Raw genomic sequence first — 27176 nt, forward strand, 5'->3', positions numbered from 1 at the left:
TGACCGTTTGATCGTATAAGCAGATGTTTAGGTTCAAGTCTAAGTAGAAGTGTTTAAAGTAATATATCGCTAGGAGCGTGGGAACTCGCAGGGAGCTGACATCTATGAGAGATTGTTAAATAAACATTTCATAGTGCTAAGGAGCCTGTCCGAGCCCCGGGAACATGACTTGTATTCAAATAAACAGTATTTTTTCATTGTTTTTCTTATCATTAACGTGAAATATATAACGCAATTAATCTCCGATAACTATTGGTTTATAATTATTTACTTCGTAAATAAGTTTATTCCCAGTTAAGTAAAAACTAAGAATAGAATCTCAGTTGCGATTAATTTTAATTTCCTACAGCAATAGCATCCTTTATGTCAATAAAAATAGGGTTGCTTGTTGTAAAGGGATCGAAGTGTTTGGTTAATATAATAATTTTTGTAAAATTCGGAATAAATATAGTTAAAATATTTTAATGTGTTGTCTGTGTGTATGTTTGGCACGCACTTGAAGATTTGTCCTGTTCCTACAGCGACAGAGTGTACTGTACAAGTAAGAAGTGACGATATATAAACATGTTTAAAACAAAAGGAAAGGATGCAGAGAAAAGTTAAAAAAGATAAATTGTTTATCTTTATAAATATTAATATTAGCAAAGTGTTAAGGGACCACAAATAATAAGACTTTAATTTCCTTAGGAGAATACGTCATGGCAAGGCACCTAATATTAATAATATCTAATACAGATTACATTTTTATGAACAGTAATATATATTGTAAGCTCCGAGTTATCGATTGCGAGGTCGGAGAGCGTCTGCTGATACGAGAACGAGCGTCGAGGGAGACCTGCGCTTTGGACGCCCTCCCGAGGACCACCCGTCACCCTCACACGAGGGGTGGATCACACAGGGGTGACGGAGACGGGGAGACAGATTGATTCATGAAGCGAGGATGCTGGGATTGTTTTATGCGTTAAGAGAAAGACTTGAGAATTTAGTTTTGTGGTTTATTTGTTAAAAAAGAACAATTCAGAAGAGAATAAGAAATATAGTTTACCAACAGACGACCGACGTTCAATATGTCTTAAATGTTAGGAATACAAATATCGGCAAGGGTGGATATAAACACGATTTGACATATTCTCATTGTCATTACTGTGACTTAACATACTACTAGTAAGCAGCCGACGTTTGTTATTTTTGTATCGATTTCATGAAGAACGGAATACAAGTAAAAGTTAAAACATCCAATTTCCCATTGAACTTGACCTTGTGTGTTCTCTCCTGCAACAACTCGTTCACTTTCTCGGGAACGTCGACGGGAGAGACTCGATTCCAGTCACGGAGTTTGCGCCGACCACGACGCGGGGACAACCCGAGACGACACGCGACACGACACGCGACGCGATACTTATACCCTGATGAGTTATAATCCGTTTTAATAATACAGGTCGTTCAATAGAATATATTTTATTATGATGTATTAGTGAATATTACAAGTGAAACTTCTCATGAGACAGTCTTTTTTAAGGTCAATAGTCTGTAATGCGTATTGTCCAGTACGAAGGATATTTGATATTTTTGTGTAATCTTGATCTTAGAAACAGAATGTGTTAAAATATTTAAATTCAGTTCCATTAGTCTGACGAGAAGCGCAGAGATGAGAGATGAGGGAGATGAGGTGAGATGACATAATATTGTTATTACTTATTATACCCATATTATTTAGGAGCACCTACTTGTATAGTATAGGTACAGTAGGCTGTAATTATAGCTGAATTTTAAATTCGATACAATTTACAAGATATTATTTGTATCAAGTTATATGAGATCTTTTGATTGTGGCATAACAATATAAAGGTTGTCATCATCTATTATATTACTTTGTTAATATTAGTCCAGCTGATAGTTCCTCTGAAGGTTATTCAAAGTACGTTCATTGTTCATACAACTGTAATGCTTGCACAATACAAATATTTTTTGAAAAACATTCACACGCACACACACATAACAGCATTCGTACACACGTTTAACTCACATGAGACTGAATACATTCATGGTCACTGAATGTTGACGAAAGGATCACGAACCACTGAAACCAGACCTTCCATAACACTGAAACAACGACCGTACATACACACACACACACACACAGAGGAACAGTCAGACGAACAGACTGTACGTTACACGATCATTATGAAATTCATACAGAATAATAGAAGCAGAGCTTAATACAGTTGCCGCTGATTACATACCGTAATATATCATTATTGATTCATTTCACTTGTATCGACTTATTTAGTATAATCGATTTTCTGACAAATGACCAGCTCTTGTAGTAGACCATTGCTTTTAAGTTCTTTCTCGTACTTATATTTAAAAGTCACAAGGTTGTATCTTTAATATCGTTTATCATCATCATATCGTCTCACCCGGCGCATCTCTATCAATAACAGTCTTCATCGTCACACTAAACTAACTAACAAGTTTTCATCATGTCACCGCCGGTGTCAGTTTGAGATACAAAATTTTAACGAGAGAACTAGTCGGTTACACTTAAAAGGATCGCTGTACGTGTGTGCTGAGAACAATTCTATTACTCTCGGACACGCTTTCAGTTATCGCTCTGAAGTGGACAAATAACGATAAATGTTACGTTTATGAAGTAAATTGATTATTAAACTCGCCGTGTGTTTTGTAACTTGAGTTGCGTACTAGAGATAAATATGCAAATGGTTAATTGTAATTAACAAGTAACGCGTTAACCGCGTGTCGAGTTACTGTGATGTAGTCACGACTATTGTTGTGTAGAAAGTGATCGACCTCGCCTCTCGAATACTTTATGGTTATAATAATAATATTATGCCATAATAAACATGACCGTAGTCGAGTCCGAGTTGAGGGTTCCGGACGTTGGCAAGTTGTCTTTAATTAATATGAACGTTATGGAACCTCCAAGTAAATGCTCAGTCTTCTCAAAAACTGAGTATGTTTATAGACGGAAATAAACTTCGACGTCAAAGGCGAAACGATCGCGAGATTAGGTTTTATCGATAAAGTCATAAAAATCAAAAAGCGTATCGAGTTATTCCATAATGTTGAGTACTATCGAAACATTAACAAGTGGAGCGAACCGAGTTAGCGAGTACAGTCCTCGGCAACATTCACGTCGCTACTGTAGACCTGACCATGTTGTCATGACTGAAAACGACTGAGCGATATGTAACATTCCTTATAACATCGTTGTGTCATCACAGTGGTCTGGAAACTCAAGAATTAAAAAGATTTAACTTGTTCTATTCATTGATTAAAATTTTACAAATGTTCTTGATGTGTACTATGAGTTGTGAGTTATAAAACTAATATCGCAGATTAGTTGCAAAGAATCCATACGGTGATGGGTTTATTTTTTGGATACAGTTATAAGAAAAAACGGAGAGGGTTGAGGTCTGATGGGACGTTTCATTAACCGGAATAACGGTCGAGTGTACACCAGCGATTCGTCTAATATCTGGATAGTATCCAGATAGTTTTCGTCAAGTATCCGTCTACTTACGGAGTTTTTTCTGGATCCAATCTAAACATACAATTCATAAGTATCTCGATTTCGTATTTCGATTTAAATTATAAATATTATTGTGTTTACAAAAAGTGAAACTTTATTCAATCGAGAGTCGCAATGAGAGATGATCGGAAAGCATGAAATCTGTTTGGGATGAGATTTTAAAATTCGTTGGTTTTTATTACAGTCGTTGGATCGAGACAATTTAATTGGTAAATAAAATTTGTAGTAGATAAAAAAAGACGCGCGAGAGGAATTTATTTACAAAGAAAGTGCAAACTTAAAGTTGAACTTAAAGTCTGTTAACTTAAAGGCGCTTTTCAATGAAACGTGTCATTCAATAAAATATTTTTCCCCGTGATTGGATTAAGTTGTATCCCGTCGATATGTTTGAGTATAATGGAACATTTTTTCTGATCGAGTAAAGTCTCAAAACGGAGTTTTATATAAACCTATATTTTATTTCTGTATTCTTTTATAGTACTTTTCCTCTTTTTTCTTGAAATTTTTTGTAATTAGTTCGTAAGCAACATTTTCTTTTATAGAAATAATCAGAATATTAAAGTTCTTTTAAGTCGTATACGCATTAAAAGTAGTAAGAGCACTCACTGAACAGCACTCTGAAGCCTTCGTAAGAGTTGGCCAATGATGGTCTCGTATTAAAATTCATTAACTTAAAAACAACGTAATGATTAATTCCGTGTTTTAAAGTTATTTAGTTTTTAATAGGAAAGAAACTTTACGTAACTGAAATTGTAATGTACATACAAATATATTCAACGCCACGTCGTGTCTGGTGCCTGGTACAGGAGGACATTGGAGCGAGGCAACCTGCTGAACGATGCTTAACCATCGGAAAACTATAACTAATAAAGTGTTATCAAAAGTTCAATGATTGCGTAACATATCACTTCAACTTAATATAGACACGACTAGGCTAATTATAAATATCGTAAATAGTATCGTAATAATTGAAAAATACGTTTTTTTATTCGCCAAATATTAATTATTTTTTTTTTTTGTAGAAATATATACTGCTAGTGACCTTATCTACATGAAAAACTTGTAAAATATGTATTATTTTTTAATGCACATTTTTTTTACATTTTACATGAATGTATTTGATTTTTTTACCTGTCGGTGAGTCACAAGAGACGCATCTGATGAAAGTGAAAATACTACTATACAATCACAGCAGCTGCTAGGAGCGACCTCAGCTATTTCCCATATATGCATAATGCATACCCCAAAGGGCCCTGGCTTCAAAGCCGGCGGCACAATGAATTATTCAGAACGAGACATTGTTTTAGCACGAGAGATATTGAAATTGAAATATTATAATAAAGAAATAATATAAAATACTTGGGAAATTACTTCACAAATCACAAAACTTAAATACAACAGCTTTTCTTATTTATCACAATTATATATGGGAACTACTCATTTAATGAGATCTAAGACTTTCGCGGGTTTAATTCGTTTAAATGAAACTAATATTTTTCGGATATACTACGCGTGCTTTTTGTAAAAAACTCTATACTCCCAACCCCCGACGTTTCGGTTACTTTTCAGCGATCGTGTTCACGGGCAGACGAGATGTGAAATGTGAATGTCTGTCAGAGCTTAGGCGCATGCGCTTACCTGCGCTTACGGTGGCTTCTGGCTTCTGGCATTCTGCCAGCATCCAGAGTGGTACGCCAGAAAATTAAGATATCGATGGCGGTGGGTGATAAATAAAAGGACCAGCTGACAGAAATTCACATCTCGTCTGCCCGTGATCACGGTTGCTGAAAAGTAACCGAAACGTCGGGGAAAGTAGTTTTTTACAAAAATAAAGCACGCGTAGTATATCCGAAAAATATTGATTTCATTTATATGAACTTCTTCATTATTTCTCGTTTGCTGATGACGGTTTATTATTTTTTCACAACGGTTTTTGTCTTTACGCATGATAAAACTTACTTGAAAGGAAAAATTCCATATTTACATGAGAATACGCTAGACCGTCACATAATAACATTAGATAAGTGAAGTCCCCCGTAGTCGTGCTGTATCAGGTTTGGACGACGTCGTTATGATGATAAGGAAAGAACCTGGTGAAAGCTGTCAGGAGGCGATTGAAGCCGGTCGGAGGGGTTCACGAGAAAATTTGACGCAAATGTTGCTGTTACTCTACTCCTGTGAATCATCATTATCTAAATTCTAAACACGTTTCTGGCTTCCTTCAAATAGTCCTTAGCACGCTGGAATTGATCTGCCAAAGTTATTGTTAAAAATAACTTTAAAATAATACGATAATGTGTTAAAATAAAATACATAAAATATTAAACAAAGATGTCCAAGTCGACTTTCTTTTTTTAAAGAGATATTGTACTCCTGACAGATATTCACATTTTGAGTAAACTTGGTAATCATTTGGAAACGTAACGAGCTCAGACGTTGATGACTTTGTTTTTTTGGGTTAATTTAATATAGATTTTATTTAAGGTTTTCAATCCGTGTCTCAACTGTTATTTAAGTAATTTTGACGAAATATTTTATTCTATCGATAATATTTTTATTTAAGTATAATAACATTTTTTTTTTATTTTAAGCATTGTATGTTTATTTCAGATATTTGTCCTTCGAAGAATGCCAGAATCGATTTGACAATCGGTACGTACGTATGTCCACTTTTGCATGTTAGTTATGCTTGTTAGTTAACAAGACTCTCTCACAGTCGTATTAAAGTGATATGGTAATTAAAAAACAAATTTAATAAAACATAATGACTGACTTACACAATCCAGTGATTGCTGGCTGGCTGGCTGACTGGCTGCTTATTGTTACGGCTGTTTAAGAATGCCTTGTGAACGCACGACACTTACTTCCATTAATTGTTGAAAGTGTTCATTTATCTCGACGACTATTGCCTCATATTATATTGTTTCATACATTTTACACATAAAGAAGTCACTGAATCAGAAAAGATGTATTACAATATATGTCTAGGTATGTGGAGAGATTAGTGGCATGAAAAATAAAAAAATCAAATAGGAATAAAATATTAAAGAATTTAAAAACAATGAATTGATAAATATATACATGAAGTAAACATCAAGTGATGGAAGGTTCGCTGCAGAGATGGCATCCTTGAATATTTCATATAAATTTCGAGAGGCGGAGAGAGATCGACGAACAGACTGACTAGCAATACTTTGATATATCATAGAAAAACTGATGGTCAAAGAAGTTTAATACTTAATAATTTAATGTTCTACGAAGTAGTCGTCTGTGTAGTGACGCTCACGCCATCACACCTCAACACACTGACCCCGTATGTAGATGGCGGTCCGAGTGCTCTCAAAACACATTTCACGTAGCGAACTACGACAAGGACTCGCACAGACTTCAATGTTTATAAACATCACATCTAAGTATCCTGAGAAACATTCTTAATACGTTCGTACTTTAGTGCTCTCTCTCTCTGTCTCTGTTAGTAACCAGGTTTAAGAATGGTGTGGTCCCCTCGAGCTATAGAAGCGGTTCAAAGTGTCGTTACCATTTGACAACAGCGACAGTGAGCGTAAGATTAAACAAATTATTACATTCTTATAAGGACACATTTATGTAAGTGACCTAACATAATGCTGCACTTATTTGTATCGTTACGAAACCCTTCGAGTAGTTCTTATGTCGGGGGAATAGAGTTGATAACTGCACTCTCGGGAATGTAAACTTTCTACACGCGGACTGAATAATGACTTATCGGATTATCTGTCCTCAAATAGCTCACCATGTTTGGTGGCCGGCCGAGCTCAGCGTTAGGGTTGCTAATGTTATGATTACGGCTGTGTTCTTGTATGGTGTTGACTGAAATCTTTGTGAAATAGACAAAAATCCGCAACAGAGCTTGAACTGACCAAAACCCTGTGGTATTAGAAGACGTTATATTAACAGTATATAACGGACAGTGTAAAAGTAAAGGAAGATTAATATTCTTTCTGATTTTTGTATTATGACCGAAATAAAAATTAAAAATAATATACATATTATATTTTTTAGTGCTGTTTTTTTTCAATCAAACCAACAAGCCAGGGACAGTTGGATTATTTGTGAGCTTGCAGTTGTATCAAGTTGCGTATTCTCATGAAGACTGATAACACTCGGCCTCGTCGCTCGCCGCGAGGTGGGCTGCCAGGCTGTATCTGCCAGTGTTTAACTAATACGTATTGGTGAAGATGCAGTCTCAGTCGGTGAACGGGAAGTCAGTGGCCCACATTCGATTGTTTACACTTTACATCACCCGCCTCGCCCTCACCAGACAGATGCTCTCGTGTCCGCATGTGCCGACGCTCCGATGTTCCGATGTACTGTGATGTAATGGTTCCGCTTTCCGTCCGAGGATAATTTAATTGACGCGCACTTTCTCACCGCGCACGCGCACGCGCCGCCCGCTCCGCTCGCGCCGCTCGTTATAATTAGATGAAAGCCGCCTTATCGGCCGCTAGATCTCAACACATTCGGTCCGGCTCGACTTGGATTTAAATTAAAAACATTTATCATTTAGTTCGTAGCGTGTCAGAATGGTACCGAGAATTAATCATTAAGTTTATCGTCTCAACAGAGCTAACTAATAAACTATATAGCGTGGTTGACTTCATTCCATCGTAAACTATTCCTAGCTAGCCTTCTCAGTGTTTAACCGCTGCCGCCGTCTTATTATTTAAATAAAGCTTTTTGCTTTATGTTTCATGAGTTCGTTTCGTTTTTCTTATCTAGTGAAGCACTCATCAGTTTTGGTATCATTATTATTACGGATGTTCTGATTCATATAACTCGAGGATAACTCAAACCATATGACGATATAACTATTTTTTTTTATTACATTGTACCAAAAAAAAAAATAATTAAAACAAGCGGAATATTCATGAGAAAAAACTTTGTGTTCAAGGAGCGCGTTATTTAGAAATTAACTTAACTTCCACGGTAATATTAGTTATTTTTAAAGCTGACTTGTGAAAAGACAAAGATGTTATAAAAAGAGTTAATACGAGAAGAAACTGGAATCGAAAGGCAACGGCGCTCCGAGCGACGACCGCTCCTTATGAGGTGACAGACACACAGACAGACGGAGCGTGTGTTGGAGCATAGAGAGTTATATGACAATATAATAATATATGTAGTTTACTGCGTAACGATAACGTTCAAAATAATGATATTGTTAAGGAGACCTCAGGGCACGTGACTTGGATTTCTTATGGTGTGTAATATTAAGTTAAATAACATGATTTAACATTTTAAAGTAACGGCAGTTTTTTGGATAAATTATATTTATTTAGGAAATGAATGACAATGAATGAAATCGATAAATATAATAAAACACTGACTTATGACTTTATAAAAGATGAATATGTCATTTGTTTCCTAATCCTATTTTGTGACGACAGAGATTTTAATGCTACGGTTAAAATTGAATGAAGTATTGGGAGGCAGTATAAGGTCGTCAGTCAGTCAATCAGTCAATCTTTCAGGTCACGAGCGACCAGTTGGTGATAGATTTACATCATTAACATAATAGGACCCACACGTCTCGTGAGATTTTATTTACTCGACCTTTAGACTATCATTCATATTCAGTCACATAGTTCCGAACTATTCTAATATATCGTGACTTTTTCACATCACAGCCTGTGCTAGTTCGTTCATTAAAGCCTCTTAAAAACCTCTTTAGGACCTAGACGCATTAGTCGCGATATCCCTTTAATAAGCAGAGCCAATGTCAAAACAGAAATATATATATACATATTAATTTTTCGTTTTTATTGCGGAAAGATTTTTTTTAATAAATAGAGACTTAAAACTAATAAAGCATTTTGTATTTTTGTCGTATAAAGTCACAGGTCAACGGCCAACACAAGTACAAGATCCATATAATAATCCATATAACCCGCAATACCCCAGGCCTTATCTAAATTTAACAATGTACAAAAATACGAACTCTCATTTCTTTCTATTGCACTTTACCGCAACTGAAGCAAAATTAAACACTGCATCTAGAATCTTGATACTATTTCAATATTAAGACTATTCAAGATTAATAAAAAATAACTTAGAAAGATATCTAAAACTCTTTGATACAACTTAATTTACGATAACTCCACTACTATACAACCCTGAACCCACGGATATATTCTGACTAACGCGACATGTCCGTATTTACTATGATGTAAATCGATTTGTTATTTAATGATGATACAATTGATATTTATTCAAGTTTCTATAATTATTTAATAGTGTATAACAATGAGCGTTTATCGCCACAAGCCATAAAGTAAACATTCCGCATTCGCGGCGGTCGCCTGCAGAGGACCGTCCCATATCGTAAAGAACCACACACCGTTGTATTTGTATGCAGAGCGCACAGCTAGCCTACTACTTTCTATGTTGTGAGTTGTAACCACCCATCGCATGACACACTATCGGACTTTGTATTACAATATAAGATGTTTATTAGGTTAAATGTATACGGTGAGATGATTTAGAACGGCTCGAGAGTAGTTACATCCAGCGACTGTTTCCTCGTTGTTTAAAACGCAAAACTAGATTGAAGAAAAAATAAACAATATTAATAAATCAGTCATTGTCCTTTTAATGGAACAATCAGCGCAAGAAACATTGCCAATTGAATTTTATAGAATTCGATTAGATAAAGGTTGTGCGTAATTGAGTTATAAGCGAGTTAGTCGTGAGTCGACAATGGGACGTCATCAAGGAGTCGTTAGACATCCCTCGACTGCATGATGGTTCATTTCCCTTACTCCAGTTCACAGTACCTACATATGTAAATTGTTTACGATTGAGTCTGGTTTAAAGAGATGCTCTTTACGTTCATGAACAAAATAACATTTTGACGTTACAACATTGAACACACCAACAGAAAGAAGACAGTTCGCCGCGATGGCCGTTACTTATAAAATATAAAAAGTGAAATCCATATCGAAAGTATTTAATAACTAAACGAGGTAATGCCCGGCGCTATCCGGCGCCGCGATAATCACGGAACAACAACATTACAGTAAAAAATGTTAGTTCGGTGTGCACTGGCGCGGCCGATTAGGCATCCAAGTAGTAGGAAGTTTAATATCGTTATATGATCCTATGAAGAGATATTGCTTTACTTATAAGACTTCACCTTCGGCACTTAATTTGTTCTTTAAAGTTTAGAGACGGAACTTCTCAGCATTCCATGGATTCACCGTGCGGGTGCCGGGTCCTTAGCGTTGCAGGGAGAGGAGCTTCAACAGTGCCTGCGACTTGCGAACCAGATGTAGGTTTAAGGGGCCCCTAACTAACGCGCGTTAAACGCTCACCTCCACTGTCCAAGCTCCTCTCGCTACCTAACCTTTTATTCAATATGCGCTGCCGTACTTCTGGCTAGCTAAGCTCCTTCTCATAAAGGTGTTTCCTACACTACGGTCCATCAATGAATTAAAGAACTTATGAGACTATTCATCTGTCGCGGTTACGCCCGTTTTTCTTATATCTTATAGTGACTTTTAATATAGTTTCAAAGTTTCATGTTATCGCTATTTATTTATGGCAAAAGTTCCCCAAAAGTATATACAATATAAGTAACGGTCGTGCCGTCCGCGGTCGGCGCCGGCGGTCGTATTCAACTCAGTAGTAACTACTAACTCGTACCTAATACTTCACAGCACATAATAAAGCGTAATCTCTGTTGACTGCAACTCCGCCTTCACTCAGTATGCTTGTCTAACTATTTCTACACATCGGGGACGCACTGTTTACGTTACTACACTATTTTTGAATCGCGAGCGCTTTTACAATATACATGGAGGTCTGTTGCTTTATTTTAAATTTGTGTCCTCATCACTTACTATTATAAACTGAGTTTGTATTACATAAGGTAAATAAAACATATATAGGTACCGAACTCAATGCGCAATAATAGTAAGTAAAAAATTTTATTACAAAAGATAACATACCTGAACATTATCGAAAAGGCATTGGTTTGTTACTTTATACTGAAAGAGTTATATGTCTATATATTTGAATCAATTAAAAGGATAGCTCGTGGTGAACGGAGGAAGTGTCGATGAAATATCTTACCTAAGTACATGTGGCTGATGGAGAAATTTGTGTTATACTGTTTGTGGCGAGCCTGCCCACTGATACCGACACATGATATACTTTCTGGTTGTTAACATATCAGGTTAAGTTACTCTTGGTGTCGTACGGAGATCGTTCTTTCGGTACTATTATGACGATAATGAAACAGATCCAATAATTGAAAATTAATAATAACAAGATAAGAACATTTGTCTGTATTTTATAATTGTTTCATATAAGGATCTCAAAACGTGTCGCTCGTTTGAACCCGCAATATTGGCACAATAACAGTTTCCTACGTCCTTTGGGGTCGTTGAACGCAGCTCTGTAGAGAATACTAAGTTCGTGTTTTGTCTTTACTCGTCTTTTGTATGATAACCATTATAGGACTAACTCAAGTCTAAATGATTTGTGAATATATCATAATAATTATAATTACTTCACTCAGTCGTCCGCTCAGGAAGTCGACGTACGACTCGCAAAAACTACCTTCAGGTTTTTATACATTCAGTCTATTAGCATATCTAACAAACAAAAATATTAAAATTTGGACTTGTTTTGAATAGTAGTACATGTATGCAATATAATTATGTATGGATGAGCTGAAATTTAGGTCTCAAAGGCTAACGATATAAACAATTTTAGATTTCTTATTAAATCTAAACTAATCTCTAAATGTTTTCTGTACATATAATGCATATTAATGTGTTAAACAGACAGCTTCACGACCGTCAAATGTTATCAAAATTTACTACACATACTTCAAACTAAATTTTTTTTTTGTTTTTTTTGCCGAGATTTGCTGCCGAGAAATAAACTTCCTCCTCGTCTGAATATTTGTAGCTTAGACTTTAAACTAATCTTGTGGATTATGCAAATCAAGTTATATAAGAAACTCCGATCAATGTCGAACAATCATAATTTGATCAATACTCTAATCTCCACGGCGACCGCCAACGAGGGTTGCTTTTTATAATCTCTCAAACTATTGTAGGACATAAATAAATGTCAAATATGCAGAAGAAGGTTGATGTAATAAAACTAAGTTAAGGAGTGTGCGGCATTTTTAAATCAAAACTTCTAAAATAAAAGTGCAAGTGTTGCAAGTCGCTACACAGGGACTCTTGCACATTACTATTATCCAATTAAGGCTAGTCGCCACCCCGCCTGGCCAGTCGCCAGTCGCCGGCGGGAGCAACGTTCGACTATTGACCAACGACAATTACCTATGAAGACTTTGCATATCTGGTGGAATGAGGAAACGAATGCTAATACCGATTGTATTGTTCTGTTGCTCTTAATTAACAAATGATTGTCCTTCTAGGCCGCTAACGAGTCCCTATGGAATCTGGGGTTGTTTTCAAATTAAAAATAATCATCGTTTTTGTTGACTATTCCCTCAGGTGTTATTAAACGACATTCAGCTATTGTTTTAAAAGCTCGTTATTAACCTAATAACAAAACTATTTTATACTTACTCAAGTTGATTAATATATATTTTAAAATACCATAATATAATAACTAAAAGTATATCAGAAGGCGACAGTATATCCTGTGGCCGGTGTTACTTCAGAGCATCTCGTAAAGGACGCGAAGATATGCCGTAAATGGTAATAAATAAGGTTGCAGCGCGGCGCGGCGCGGCCGCGGACGCTTGCTCAACTTGACCTATTCGTAGGTTTGCGTGGGCTGACCTTACGTACCAAAAAAAATTGGTATCACTTATCAGTCAAAATTACATCGTATTTAGAGTAGTGAAGGGTTCTATTTATTTGGTAGCGCGGTCCGGCCTCCGTCTCTCGCCCGACATCTTTATCACATTCGTTTCAGCGAGCTCGTAGGTGTCGTGTTAAATGTTCACTTCACGCCGTTACAGTTACTTCTGATAAATATCTTTTAATGAATATTGTCATTGTTTCATGCTTGAGTTGTGGCCTCTATTTGAATTATAAGGCCACACTGTATTTGCGAAACGTTGCATTGAGTATTAGGAAATAATGTATCAGGAAGAGTAGTAAGTCAACCCCTTATAACAAAAAATCGATACAGCGTACCTCTCTGGAAGCCTCACATGTGTTTGTTGGTATCCTTGTAACTTGTATTCATGACAAGGAGGGAGTTATTTGAAAGCACGTCTGCTGTCCCTCTATGATGTCGCGTGAGAAGCCGCGGAGCTCAACTTCATCAGGCTTATGTGTTTATATCGTGACAGCGCGCTGTTTCTTCCGTACCGGTCTGTTCCAGTAGGGTTTTCTTTTTCCAATTTCCTCAAAACAATTCTGAGGCGAGCTGCATATATAATGAGGATAATTTATGGGAGATGTTAAGTAATTTATTTCCTTTTTTTATAAATCCATACCGAAGGCTTATTGTGAAGCGTTCTATTAATAACTGGTATCGAATGTAGGTACTTATATTTTTTATTGCTGCAAAATCACGACGGGTATGTACAGAACGAGTCACGCAGGACGGAACACAATGGACTCTAACGAAATCACGGGGAAAAAATAACAAAGCATTTACATATTGTTGTCGCTCATATATTCAATCCCTTTTAAAAAACTCATTCCTTGTCCATAGACCCCGTGCCGAGTACTTCGCTCGCTTTACCGCAACTTCTTTATAGTTCAAACCAAATAAGCTTTTACGACGCATACGCCTCAAATACATATTGTCAATTTGTTCCGAGCTCCAACCATTCACAAATCACTTATCCTTATCTCACGTAGCTGTTCTCACGATGACTTCTTATATGGACATACAGTGAAGCCGCCTCCAGCTCGGGCCGGGTTCAAGGCTCGACCCTATACGTCCAGAATGTAACTCCACACGAACCATTCACGTATCACTTATAATCGTAGTCATAGGACTTCAAGTAAAACTGAGACCAATAAATAGTTTTTGGTTAGCATTTGATATTTGGAGAACAGAAAACATTCGCGTGACAAAGATACTCACAAAAGTATCTCGATATCAATTATAAATTTTATATCATGAAATTTAACTGGGTTCATCAAATAATATTAACAGCGCCGATATACCGTTGGAGCCGAGTTGTTCCCAGAACCAATCGTTCACCTCATTGACTAATATTGATCGATTACATGGTTTACATAGAACGAACACTGAAATATTACAAATTGAAATTATCTATGAAAATATAATTTGGTGTGTAGTCTACAAACCCGTAACAATTTTAAGCTCTTTTATCGGCTAATGGTTTATCCGAAAACGAATCTCAACTTTTGGTCAAAATAATAAAGGCTTGTCCATAGATAACAAATAAAAAATGATTTACCTTCTTCAAGACTAATTAGAAGACTAACGGCGGAAAGCTAAACGAATCAAATTATCGATAGTAAATTAAAAGTGACGACCTTACTCGGATGAATTTTTGTTTTAAACCTTTTACAAGTGTTGTTAATTACATATTTAACTGAATAGCCTTCATTAAGTTTTTGTTATGAAAAAAACGTCCCTTGATACACACATTAGCGTCGGCTTTAAACCTCCTGTCATGATCTGGTGAGTAGGTCGAAGCCTGAAGGTCACTTCCTCCGTAGCTATAACACTATAGTTACTACTGACGCGGACGGTTCTAAACACACGTTTGTGATTCACTGATTATATCGACACTTAGAGGTTTAACCTAATTGACTTACTGATAACTTTTAAAATGTACTACTTAGTATTGATAAACAAAATACTCCTTAAGAGACATAAAAGGCATATTAAATCGCTTGGCGCCGAGGTATGAGGATATACTTGTCTGCGATAAATATCACAAATATTTGTATTCAAACCAGCATTTAATTTTGAATTAAATGATTGTTCTTCTGTTAATGTAACGTCCTACTCTTTGTTTCTAGATTCATAAGCCGTCATGGCGTACTACCGCTGTGGACCGACTGCTATCGGCAGCCGCGCGTCGTGGTCGGTGACGACTCCCGAGAGCAAACCCTTCGAGCGTCCTCTCAGCGGGAACTACGACAGGATCTTCAACGCCTTCGAGAGAACAAACGCCTTCGAGTACGTCAGGAGCACCTTCGAAGGGAAACCAGAAGAGAGGCATGTTGGACACGGAGACGTAGTGGTTAATAGGAAGATGTCCAGTAGCTTTGAACGAGCGGACTGCGCCCTGGCCGCGCAGACGCCTTGCTCTGACGATGAGGACTTTTATAGGGAGAAGATATTGTACTCGCAAACCAGGCAGCTGTTTCCTCTGCAAGAAGATTTGGCTGATTGGATCAATAAAACTATAGGTGAGTGGGCTTTGAATCTACAATAAGATAAGGGAACGTCATCTTTCTTATAATTTAAGACACAGAAAACATTTAGTGAATGAGTCGACTTCCTGGAGTAAGTGCCGGCTCCCACTGAGTCTGGGTCATCATTCTGAAGGATACGAAAAATATAATTCTGTAATAATTAAAATTCCTAGTGGAATTCTTCTATAAACATTATTTAAATTTCATAATAGGTTTCTTTCTCCCCCCGCGGTTGTTTTCTCAGTGAAAATCGTTACACATGTAAGTGGCCTGTATGTATGTTAGTGTTTAGACTCCTACTTAGATAAGTCTCAAGTGACAGGCGCCGGCGACAGCGTGACAATTGATTTTACGAGTTTCTCTGTCCTGAATAACGAACGTTATAACAGGCTAGCGACGATTCGCGCAAGACTAGATTAGAATTAAAAGCGTAAAAAGCGTACACCACATAATTAAATACATATATGATTAATGATATTAACAAGTCACTAAATATAAAAGGAGGATACTTTTATAAATAATAATATAAAAATTGTATTTCTTTTCATAAATAGATATGCGTAGGTTTTGTATAGATTTAATTAATAAATTTTATTTAATTATTTCGTTTTACTATTTACTGCTCAGAAAACTTTCTATTAATCTGTGAAAGTAAATATAAAAATAAAGTACTTAAATTTAAATATTGAATTTGGTGCACGTATAAATTTAACAAACAATTATTTTTATAAACGCTTAACCAAGTGAACGATTCGTTTCAAGTCAGCGATCGACGCTTCTGTACATTTCTATACTGTAAGTGATGACTTCAAAGCCTCTCTGAGCAACAATAGTCAATTATTGTAGTAACATGTTCACAGATAAATGTTCCACCAAATTATAAATAATCATCTGTTTGTGTAGTCTGTTCATGATCAATTATTGTCAAAGTAATTTTCCTATTGAGTTCAACACCCACCGTCCGTACGAAGTTTTTAACGAGGAGCGTCTTAGTTCGGACCGTGGCCCGCCATCATAATTCATCCAATAATGTGGTTATTTCGTAACCGGCGTTAGTTATGTACAATGTAGTTATCGTTTAACACGTGTAGGTTATGTCATCGCGCCATATTGTGATGTTTACAGCCGGAGTGTGTGAGGACGCGTGGGAGGAAAGCAGGCTCGTGGAGCAAAATGTACGTCGCAGCTTGAATTACAGATGGTTGTCGTAAGTCGTTATAGTGCAGTCTTGAATATTTATCGACGACTGTATTTATGATAATTATCATTTAGCAAAGCATTCCAGTTCCCTCGTCTCTGTAACGCCCCTGAAGGCACAGGTCCAACGTTTTCAGATAGTACGTAGAGTTATCGATTAATCGGAATAAAATGAAACTTATAATTAAAGATTTTATAAATAATTTCGTTCTCATAAAAAAAAACGAAATGACGTCACTAACGTGATATATAACAATGTTTCTAGAATCACAATAATGTCATAGGTATTACAAACTCCCCACGATCCACTAACGGTCCGGTTACTAACTTACTGATTTTTTTATGAAACTTTTATTTTAGAACTGTAAAGGTACTGAAAGTGGAAAAGTATCGCATAATCTTATATCATGTATTAATATTATACAAAGAGTCCTCAACCTTCGTTTTATTTTCGTTATAAATCGCACTGTGAGTAGGTACGAGTATATCGTCTCTGTAACTTAAGCAACATTATTCATACTGCAGCACATTCCACAACATAATATTTGCTTCTAACGTCTATTGTTGTGTATCTTGTCGGTCCCGCGTCGTAGTCGTCTCGTTTCATGCCCACGTGCTCCTGGGGACGGGCTTCGTCCCACCTATCCAAAGTCAGCTGTCATTATTTATTTCGAAGTATAGTTTTTGACTCAAAGTAATTATAATAATTTTTTTAGTTATATTGTTCGTCACAGCAACCAACTTTGTAAGCGAAGTTGTGGTGAGAAATTAGTTTTACACCAAATGATCCTACTGCCTTAATAACACTTCTATCATAATACCAACAAATGAGCTCATTAAAGTTTCAAGGGTATGGATGTTGTACACAACAATTATCTTCACGCACACTACTCCCAGCTACAAACAACAATGCCGACTACAGATATTATACAATAAGTACGACGAATGATTGTTACAACTGAACGAGGCAATAGATGCACAGCTTACAGAAAACAATCCCGACAGCGGTCATCCGTCGACGAGTTATACATACATATTATTAAGTTCCAGCAATTGTATTAAATATTTGGTTTTATATTTGCAAACCCCAGATACGTAGAAAATATTAATTTGGTATATGCTAGTTATTTTTTGTCATAAACTCTTAGAGAACAAAATTAAAGGCATCTTATAATTTTCATTCTATAATAATATTAAAGCACAATTTAAAGCCAATAACATCTCACATCATTATCTAGCTAAACATAACAATTAGCTAAAATTAAGGAAAGTTGTGACGAATCACTGTGGATTATAATACTTATAACAGCGGGGCTCGGCAGACGCTAGCCGAGTCGACGCGGAGGTTGCCATTAGAATACACAAACATTGAGAGACAGCTGACCGTCAAAGGGATGGTGGCGTTCAAGGAGAAAGAGTACAGAATACAAATAATATAATGTTATGATAGAGGATATACCGTAACGTACCGAACCGAACCGTATCGCAATCCGTATGTCTCTATATTTGATGGTTACGTGTTTTAGATAACAATTGTATTTTTAAGTCTTCAAATGAGTCACAGATGTGATTATGGTGAGACTGTCAACTGTCACGTTCGAATGTAATAAATTAGTAGGTCGAATATAACCGGCACTAAACAATTGAAGTAGCAGAAAATGAATCAGTCCCCGAGTATCGCTACAGGTGATGGCTTGCGCCGGCGCCGGCGAGTGCTATATTATAATAATTTCAGATACCAAAGTCCCGTTGGTGGAACGTTTGCGTTGACACAATTTGCAATTACGACTCCCGTTATTAGATCTACAATTATACGTGTTAATCGCATTTAGATCTAATCACCTGATACTGTTATATTATACAGGTTTAGTAAATTTTAACTTAGTAAGGGAAAAATGTACCTAACGGAAGATTAAGATATTGATTACGAGTATATGATACGGTTATTTAAAATATTAAACATCCCTTTGATTGGTGCAATCTTTTTTATATTTATTGCTTATTAATGTAGCAGAACTAATTATTTGTAAGAAAAACCTGAATTCCTGTAACCGGTTGTGTGACTACCGCAGTGGGGAGGGCGGCGCGTCCACTCGGTGCTGGATAAAGTCAAGGTGAGGTAACAGAACTGCTACAGTAATAACTGCTCACGATCGGCGTCGCGTGCTCGGCTCTCTTTACATACAGCGGATGTCTGGACCGAGATCTCTGACATAACTATCAATTTGCCACAATTAGGTAAACGTACGCGTGGACGACTTCAATTACAAAAAAGACAACGTCATTATATGTTTTGATTTAGGTCGTGATAATTTTTTATTTAAGTAATAAATTTCTATTAATAAGTATATCGCTATCCGCGCACGCTATAACATCTTTTCTTTAAGCAACTCGTGCTGCTGTTGTATCAAGTCGCTGGTTATAAATACTCGCCACTGCCAGCCACTGCCAGCCGCCGCGGAGCCGGCGACATTCACATAGTCAACTATGACGCCGCATCACTTACAATCATTCAATGTATAATTGGATATGATTATGGCTTTATTTGGCCGCTGCTCTGGAGTCTTATATTATCATTCTCCTATCAGTTTTAGTGAAATAATCTGTTAGCATGTCGTGTAATGTGGTAACTTATAACTATGAATATAACACAACATAACATTTATGTATGTTAATATTGCAACACATTCTGCTCGAGTACCTCGAGGCTATAAGACCGCTGTAAGACCGCGTGTCGTCGATCGCTGCATTTTTATTTGCAGAAAAGCAATCGACCTTCGACCGAGAGACCCACCACGAAGTAGTTTTGAAATAATCAAGCTTTTTATAAAATATATCTTACCGGATAATATTAAGAAGTATTAAATAAAATACCTGTATTCTATAATACCACCGTCCCGAGAAGCTATACACACAATGTAGCTCCAGCGTCAATACTTTAAAATAATTGCAAGATCTTTAAAGTTAATTCGTATAATTTCGATAATTTTATAATGCAGTATGAATTGCTGGGACTTGTTCAATGTCTCAGTAATTGTTATTTACAAATAGAGCAATCTATTATTAATGATATTAATATTATTTAGTTTGTTAGTTCATGGAACATGTCCGTTAACGGTTATAATAAAGAGCCATCGACAACTTCATGCCTTAAAATTACTAGTTAAAGTATAACGAAATGCGCTGCGACTTGCTGGGAGCTGTATGAATGGCTTGAAAATATGTATACGATAATAATAGACGAGAGAGGTATGTACGCAGAATAAAACGAAGGTCCAGTCGAATAGGACAGGACATATTGAAATAAACTCAACACTCTGGTGAATTGATTTCGAGACTTCTTTTACAATATTTATTAGCGTATGTATATGGGTATACATGTATGTCATATTATTTAGAAGTTCTATAAAGATTATTAAAGTAGTAAGTTCATTGAATAAACTAATTTTGCTATGTTTCTTCTCGCTGTCGAAAATGTTATTAAGTACATGTAATTAAAAATAAAGTAGGTAATATATGCAAGACTTGTTTCAACACCATCACGAAGAATTAATACAAAATGAGTCAAAAATGAAAACCACACTGTTTAATAAGCAAACCAAGAAAAATAAATAAATAGAAAGCAAAATATACTCCTCACTTCCTCAGTTTACTAACCTGAGCTTACTTTATTTATCTTGTTTATTCGCTTCATGCAAGACATTTTTTCAATGAGTCCCCACACTTCTTCTCCCAGCTGTTTCATGTCGCATTACAACCGGCCGCAGAGTAGGCTCAAAGACAGAGGAACCCGCGTTCAATGACAATACGACGACAGTAACGGCTGACCGTGCAATTATATTCATGCGTCTAACATGACTTGAATGTTGGTAATTTATATGTATTATGTATTGCATAATATAGCACCAAGATTCAAAACAAAATATACAGTTGGTTACCAGTTGGTTGGTACACTGGATAATCCCACTATTTTGCTTTATAATTCTCAGTTTCAACGTTTTAGTTATCGTTCTCTTTTTCTAATTTTAAATATCCAGGAACCAATCGAGTATTCTTAACTGAACACTTTAAATACCGTAAATTACCAGCCCGACGTTTACGTTACTCTCCGAAACACAAGTTCATATAGATCTTGATTTCACAAAACCATTGGGCGCTGACCATTATTTAGTCTATTTTTTGTTTTGAAAATAAGTAAGGCGAATTGTCGAAATCCTTTTTTGGTCTATTAGAGGCTACTTTTATCTTTTATTTAAAAAAGGCTTCACGGTTACAATTTTTTTTTTATCAACCCATTTTGATTATTATTTTTGGCTTTCTTACGGTAAAAGTGACAAACACAGTCTATTATGGTCTGAAGTTACGGGACCTTAGCAAACGAGGATTTCATTAAGAACAGTTCCGAAGACATTCTTACCACAGTACCTTTTAAGTACATTACGGCATTTGATTAAGTTTAGTATGTTTTATCAGCTGCGAAATGACTTAGAGTCATACTCTCGGTCGTGGCTGTTTATTGGGAATTTATTCCAGTATAATAACAAGGCGAAGGTATCATTTATCGTAAAGTTATCTGAGCGCTGTGAGGCGAGCGATCAATAATGCATGAGATGAAGGGGCGCGCTCCATGTACACCGACACCGCACCCATGCACCGAGAGACCGAGACTCTACTTACACTCGCTGGAGTTGAGCGGCCGCCTCTGACGACGCCACAACATATGGTCTCTACATTATATTTATGTCATCTATTTTTTACATTTATCAGCGGACCTCGAACATAACGGTTGTATTTATATAACGCATATTGGTTGTATTTATATTAGTTAGATAAATTAAAATACTTTATAAGTAACCCATACATGTATTTATTTCATGTTATCACGTACATTATATAAAAAACACGTGCCATTTGGCGAGTTCTAGAAAATAAATAAAATAACTACATCTTAGGACAGGGCAATCAAGCTGATTAAGAATTATAAATGACTATTTCATACAACACCTTGGAAGGCCACTCGATTAAGTTATACGAGAATAATTTAGTTCGAGATTTATTGTTTATAAAAAATGATACATTATTAAGCCACGTTAACATCACGGGAGCGTGTCCGATGGAGCACACGTCAGACGAGCGTGACAACATGAGCATACGGTTAGATAACGGACGATAGGCCACGAGCGCGTTGGACCATTGACGTTACGTGTTAATAGTATAAACAGTAATTTACAACTACCCAGAATACGGATCAAGTATGTGGTAAATTACTACCTAGTATACATACTTATAACTGTGATGAACAGCTCCAGAGGTTTTCCGTCTATGAATGGACTATTTAAAACGAGCCTCTCAAGTATAATTCATATGTTACAAGTCAAGTTACATTGCTTGTCCATATAAAGTCCAAGTCATCTGTCTGTCAAAGGCATCACCTACCTGAACGGGGAGAACTTCCTGGACGTGTTGGACAACGGCGCGGAACTGTGTCAGCTGGCGGTGGTGATACACGAGCGAGCGAGGGAAGCGCTCCACCAGGGACTCATAGTCGGAGTAAGATTACAAAACTCACACTACATTATTTTAAATATACAAGTTAATATTGTTCTTTTCTTGTTGTGATCATTTTAAACCATGTCTTTTTAAACCACCATTAATTAATTGGTTCGATGAAAGCAACCTAGGAAATGACGTTTTCAACCAATATTGAGGACCTTTTGGTGAGCAGTTACAGGGCTAGTCTCTGGAGAATCGTTCCCGGGTTCGATACCTCGGTTGGGCGATGTGTATTAAATTGCTCGCCGTTCAAATTCCTTCATCAGATAAGTAATGGCGTGCATATTAATTGTATGTTCAGCCGGTGCCAGCGATCCGCGGGCGCTGCTGGCAGCGAGCAGCTCGTCGCAGTTTCTTCTCACGCGACAACGCGGAGAACTTCATCACCTTCTGCAGAGAGCTCGGTGTACATGAGAATCTGCTGTTCGAGAGCGATGACCTGGGTGAGGCTTTATAATATTATTTGTTGTTTGTTTAGCACAAGTCACAAGTATCGTGAGAAGGACCGTCCCCAAGGATAGGTGGTTATTCTAATTTTGTTTCTGATGTAGGTAGGCTTTTATTTTACTTCGTCACCTCTTGAATTTGTATTATCAATAGTCATAAATCATGTTGTCATGTAGCGAACGGAATGCTCTGCCCCACATACAATTCATTGATTTTAGAAGTATAAATGTAGTCTATGGAATTAATTCAACGGTCTCAATACTACGATAAAGTTATTTTTTTATCAATGTTTTATTAAAATTTCCATTTTCAAAACTCTCCCAAGTTAAGCCAGGTTTGTAGTTTTGACCTGTAAGACCTACCTACATACCTGATGTAATATCGGAAATTTGTGAACATAATTATCATTGGAATTTGAGTAGTCCTTAAGCGGGACAGCTTTCATAATTTCTTTTATTAAGAGTAACCGTGAGTTTTTGCGTCTCTTCTCAAGGGAAGCGCATATAATATTAAACCAACCTTACTACGCTAACAACATATATTTTGAAGATTCAGAAGTGCTTTTAATATCCCATTGAAAAGTATATTTTAAATTTATTAATTTTCATCCTAAAAGTATAATACTGTGGGCATAATTATACGTTACTGATGTATGTTCAACTAGGTAAGAGGAAACTTTGCAAATTCTTTTTTTTTAATTTCTTAAAGGTGTCCAAATTAATACACAGGAAAATACAGTTTTGAGATAATTTAAAAGTTTATCTTTATAGCCAGTCCGTAAATATTGTTGACAATGCTATGAAGATAATAGCCTTTACGAGATATTAAATAGCGGAAGGGTCTCTGGTTAGATAACATTCGTAATTATCATATATATTTCTAGTGTTACACAACCAACCGCGACAAGTCATCCTGTGTCTACTAGAGGTGGCCCGGCTCGCGACCAGGTTCAACGTGGAACCTCCGGGGCTGGTACAGCTCGAGAAGGAGATTGCCTTGGAAGAACGCGATTCCGGACTAGACTCCGCTATGTCGGGGGCAGCCTGGCAGTTCAGAGACAGCTCACCCTCGCCTATCAGAGACAAGTAACTTATAAATACTTACCTCAACTATTTGTCCAATTATTTATTTATTTGGACATTGCAAAATTTAATCAACATAATTTTTGTCTGAAGGTCTAAGAAAGAAGACGCTGTTTTATCGCTAGAACCAAATGATTGTAAGTACATTTTGTTGTTTTATAAAACTTTTAGTAAATTAAGAAACTGATATAAATATATTATCATACCTTTACAGCTCGTCCTTCGCTGCAGGACAACACCGACGCAGAGAGCACGAGATCCGTGGACACCGAGTCTAGCTCTGATACCGACGTTCCGCTAAGACCGACCAACGAACTGGACAAGAGGGTACAGACCAAACACTACACTACTTATTTAATTTATCTTGAATACACCCATTTGCAGAATCACATTGTTTATGTTATCAGGTACAACTCGTTACGCGTCTGATGGAGCGAGGATGCAACTGCGGCTCAGGAAAATGTTCCAAGCTCCTGAAGGTGAAAAAAGTCGGCGAAGGAAGATACAACATCGCTGGAAGGAACGTCTTTATTAGAGTTAGTACTTATAAAATAAATTTTTCATCTAATACGTTATTCATCCCTCATCTACACTTTATATCGTTTTTAAAATATACTTATTGGTGGCGTAATCTCATTTCAGTTACTTAAAGGACGCCACATGATGGTACGCGTGGGCGGGGGGTGGGACACCCTCGAGCACTTCCTCTCGCGTCATGAGCCTTGTCAGGTGCGCCTCGTGACGCAGGGCCGGCGTGACGTGCTTCCTGTGCCGCTGCCCCCCTCCCCTTCTCCGGCGCATTCACACTCACCTAGTCCCTCTCCTCTCCCAGCCTCCGCCGGGCCTTCTCCAGCCCACGCTGGCCCATCACCTGCACCCAGCAGCACCTCTCTTGCCGGCACCGTCTCTCCCATCGACAGCAAGGCATCATCTATTAGCGGCAAAACCTCTCCCGTTGATCCTAAGCTCGATAAAACTCGAACTCCTGGCAAGCCCGATAGCGGAAAGTGCTCCCCGCTCCGCCGCACTTCTACACCCAATAAACCAGTTTCATCCAGGAACAGATCTGCCTTGACACTGCCCCTCAAAGATTCGACCGAAAAGAAGTCCCCAGCACCCCGAGCTAGAAAGCAATCCGCACCAGCTAGCTTCAGCACTCCGAACACGCCGACCGGAAGGTCCATCCGGACTCCTCCCGTCGAACTTCGCAAGTCGCTCACTTCAAACACATTAATAAACGCACCTAAAAAATCGAGAAGCATGAGTCTAGCGAGCGCCCCCAACAATGAAAGGAAATCATTTTGTGGGACGGATAAACTGAATCAGTCCAAGAAGACCCGCAGCATGAGCGGCGCCAGTACCCCCAGTGAGTCGTCGGTGGCGCGCCCCACTCGCAGCCAGAGCCTCGCGTCTACCCCCGTCAATGGCCCCAAGAAACCTTTGGCCAATAGCTTCGCTAAGAAGACTCGGAGCATGAGCCTGGCGACGCCCATAGATTTCTCGAAACCGCTCACAAAGAGCGCTTCCATTGGTGCGACCGGACTCACTCAGGCCGCCATCGAAGAGAGCATCCGCTTGTCACTGGAGGCCAGCATAGCCGACAATACCTCCCCGAAAAAGCCATTTTTGCATATCAAAGCCAAATATCGTAGTCCGCCGCCGCGGGAGGTTCCCCCGAGATAAGCTCGGACGCTGCAGTTTCTCATTCCATTAGTTTAAACTTTTGACATTATTATAATCTTTATATCGGCGCTGGCGCGGGCTGCTGCGGGCTGCCGCTGGATGTTTCTGGAACCCGACGTATGTTCGATCACTAGACGCGATTAATCTTTCCGATAAAGTATTCACAGAGGGTTATGTAGATCTCCTAAGCATCTCATATTTATCAACCAGTAGCGAGTAGTCTTTATTATTTAATGAACAATCAGCAATACTCCAGTCGTGGGGAGACTAGTCATAATGAATTTCTCATGTAACATTAATTGTAATCATAACCATTATGTAAGTTAATTATTATCTTCCAATCGCTATCTAATGTTTTGTATTTAAATTAATTTTAAGATTATGTTTAAGTCCATACATTAAACATTATTATGTGAACTGTGTATGTTGGAAATTGGTACACATATATTCCTTAGTACTGCGTTCTTGAATAACTCACATATTTGCATCCATGTATCTTCTTCTATATCTGATTCGCTGTGTTGTCATCATTTGGGGTATTTATTCATTTATGTAAATTTAATATTCGAATATAACCGGAGCTTATTGTGTGATTGAACTGTTACCATTCGTGGCCTCACACCGGCGACCTCAATGTGTACAAATTTGTAAGTTTTAAAGTCACCCATCATAAATATATTTTCGTACAATGGAATATAAATATTTTTGCACTTAGATAGACAAGCACTAGATAGATTCTGATAACATTATTATAAATTAACGAAATACACCACACCTTGTAAATCTTAAACTTCACAGTTGACTAGACAAATCTCATCTCATATTTTTCTCGAGATGACGATTCTGTTTCTGAAACTCAGTAAAATGCTTGTGGCTTTTATTTCTTACTGTAAAATTCCACGCAGAGTGAAACTGAGCTTATGATACTCCTTCCAATATATACTTCTGACATACTATCATTTTGCAATATTGTGCCAACAGTTTTTATTATTGTATTTAATTGAAAATAAATCTTTTGATATCGTAGCATTGTCGTTTCAATAATCATGCAGTCAGCAGTATCACACCTCACTCGCATCCGAATTATACTAGTGTCCACGAGCACCAGGTTGACTGCTTCAGACTTCACTCGGACTCTGTCTATAATGATCTATATGTAAGATGGTTCATTTCCAAGCCCAAAGGCGATCCAACCTAGCGTTATAAACCGTTCCAGTTTGATAGAATCAAGTGAATTTCTATTACAATGAGATCTAAAACTTTCGCGAGTATTCACTTAAATAA

General features: G+C 37.3%; 2 protein-coding genes across 4 annotated transcripts in view; one reads left to right on the top strand and one right to left on the bottom strand.

Moving 5' to 3' along the window:
- LOC116774233 (GAS2-like protein 3) overlaps window positions 1-26918 on the top strand; it is a 37815-nt gene extending 10897 nt beyond the window's left edge. Inside the window, exons 1-10 of one of the 3 annotated variants that reach the window (XM_032666888.2) lie at window positions 1402-1669; window positions 6164-6205; window positions 15532-15924; window positions 22553-22677; window positions 22982-23123; window positions 24011-24212; window positions 24303-24346; window positions 24424-24536; window positions 24617-24745; window positions 24852-26918. In XM_032666888.2, the coding sequence (XP_032522779.1) occupies window positions 15546-15924; window positions 22553-22677; window positions 22982-23123; window positions 24011-24212; window positions 24303-24346; window positions 24424-24536; window positions 24617-24745; window positions 24852-25892 (2175 nt within the window). In that variant the 5' untranslated portion in view covers window positions 1402-1669; window positions 6164-6205; window positions 15532-15545 and the 3' untranslated portion in view covers window positions 25893-26918. Of the gene's footprint in view, window positions 1-1401; window positions 1670-6163; window positions 6206-15531; window positions 15925-22552; window positions 22678-22981; window positions 23124-24010; window positions 24213-24302; window positions 24347-24423; window positions 24537-24616; window positions 24746-24851 lie in introns of those variants that run through there. The other 2 variants (XM_032666887.2, XM_032666889.2) reach the window with 2 other exon arrangements.
- LOC116774234 (uncharacterized) lies at window positions 1012-20922 on the bottom strand. Its single transcript, XM_061524938.1, has 2 exons — window positions 20785-20922; window positions 1012-1406 (listed from the first exon to the last, which is right to left on the bottom strand). The coding sequence occupies exons 1-2, from the start codon at window positions 20870-20872 to the stop codon at window positions 1183-1185; spliced, it is 312 nt and encodes a 103-aa protein (XP_061380922.1). The 5' UTR covers window positions 20873-20922; the 3' UTR covers window positions 1012-1182.
- Window positions 26919-27176: the final 258 nt, after the last annotated feature.

This window comes from Danaus plexippus, chromosome 26 (genome assembly GCF_018135715.1).
Source record: "Danaus plexippus chromosome 26, MEX_DaPlex, whole genome shotgun sequence".
In the NCBI taxonomy this organism is placed as follows: Eukaryota; Metazoa; Arthropoda; class Insecta; order Lepidoptera; family Nymphalidae; genus Danaus; species Danaus plexippus.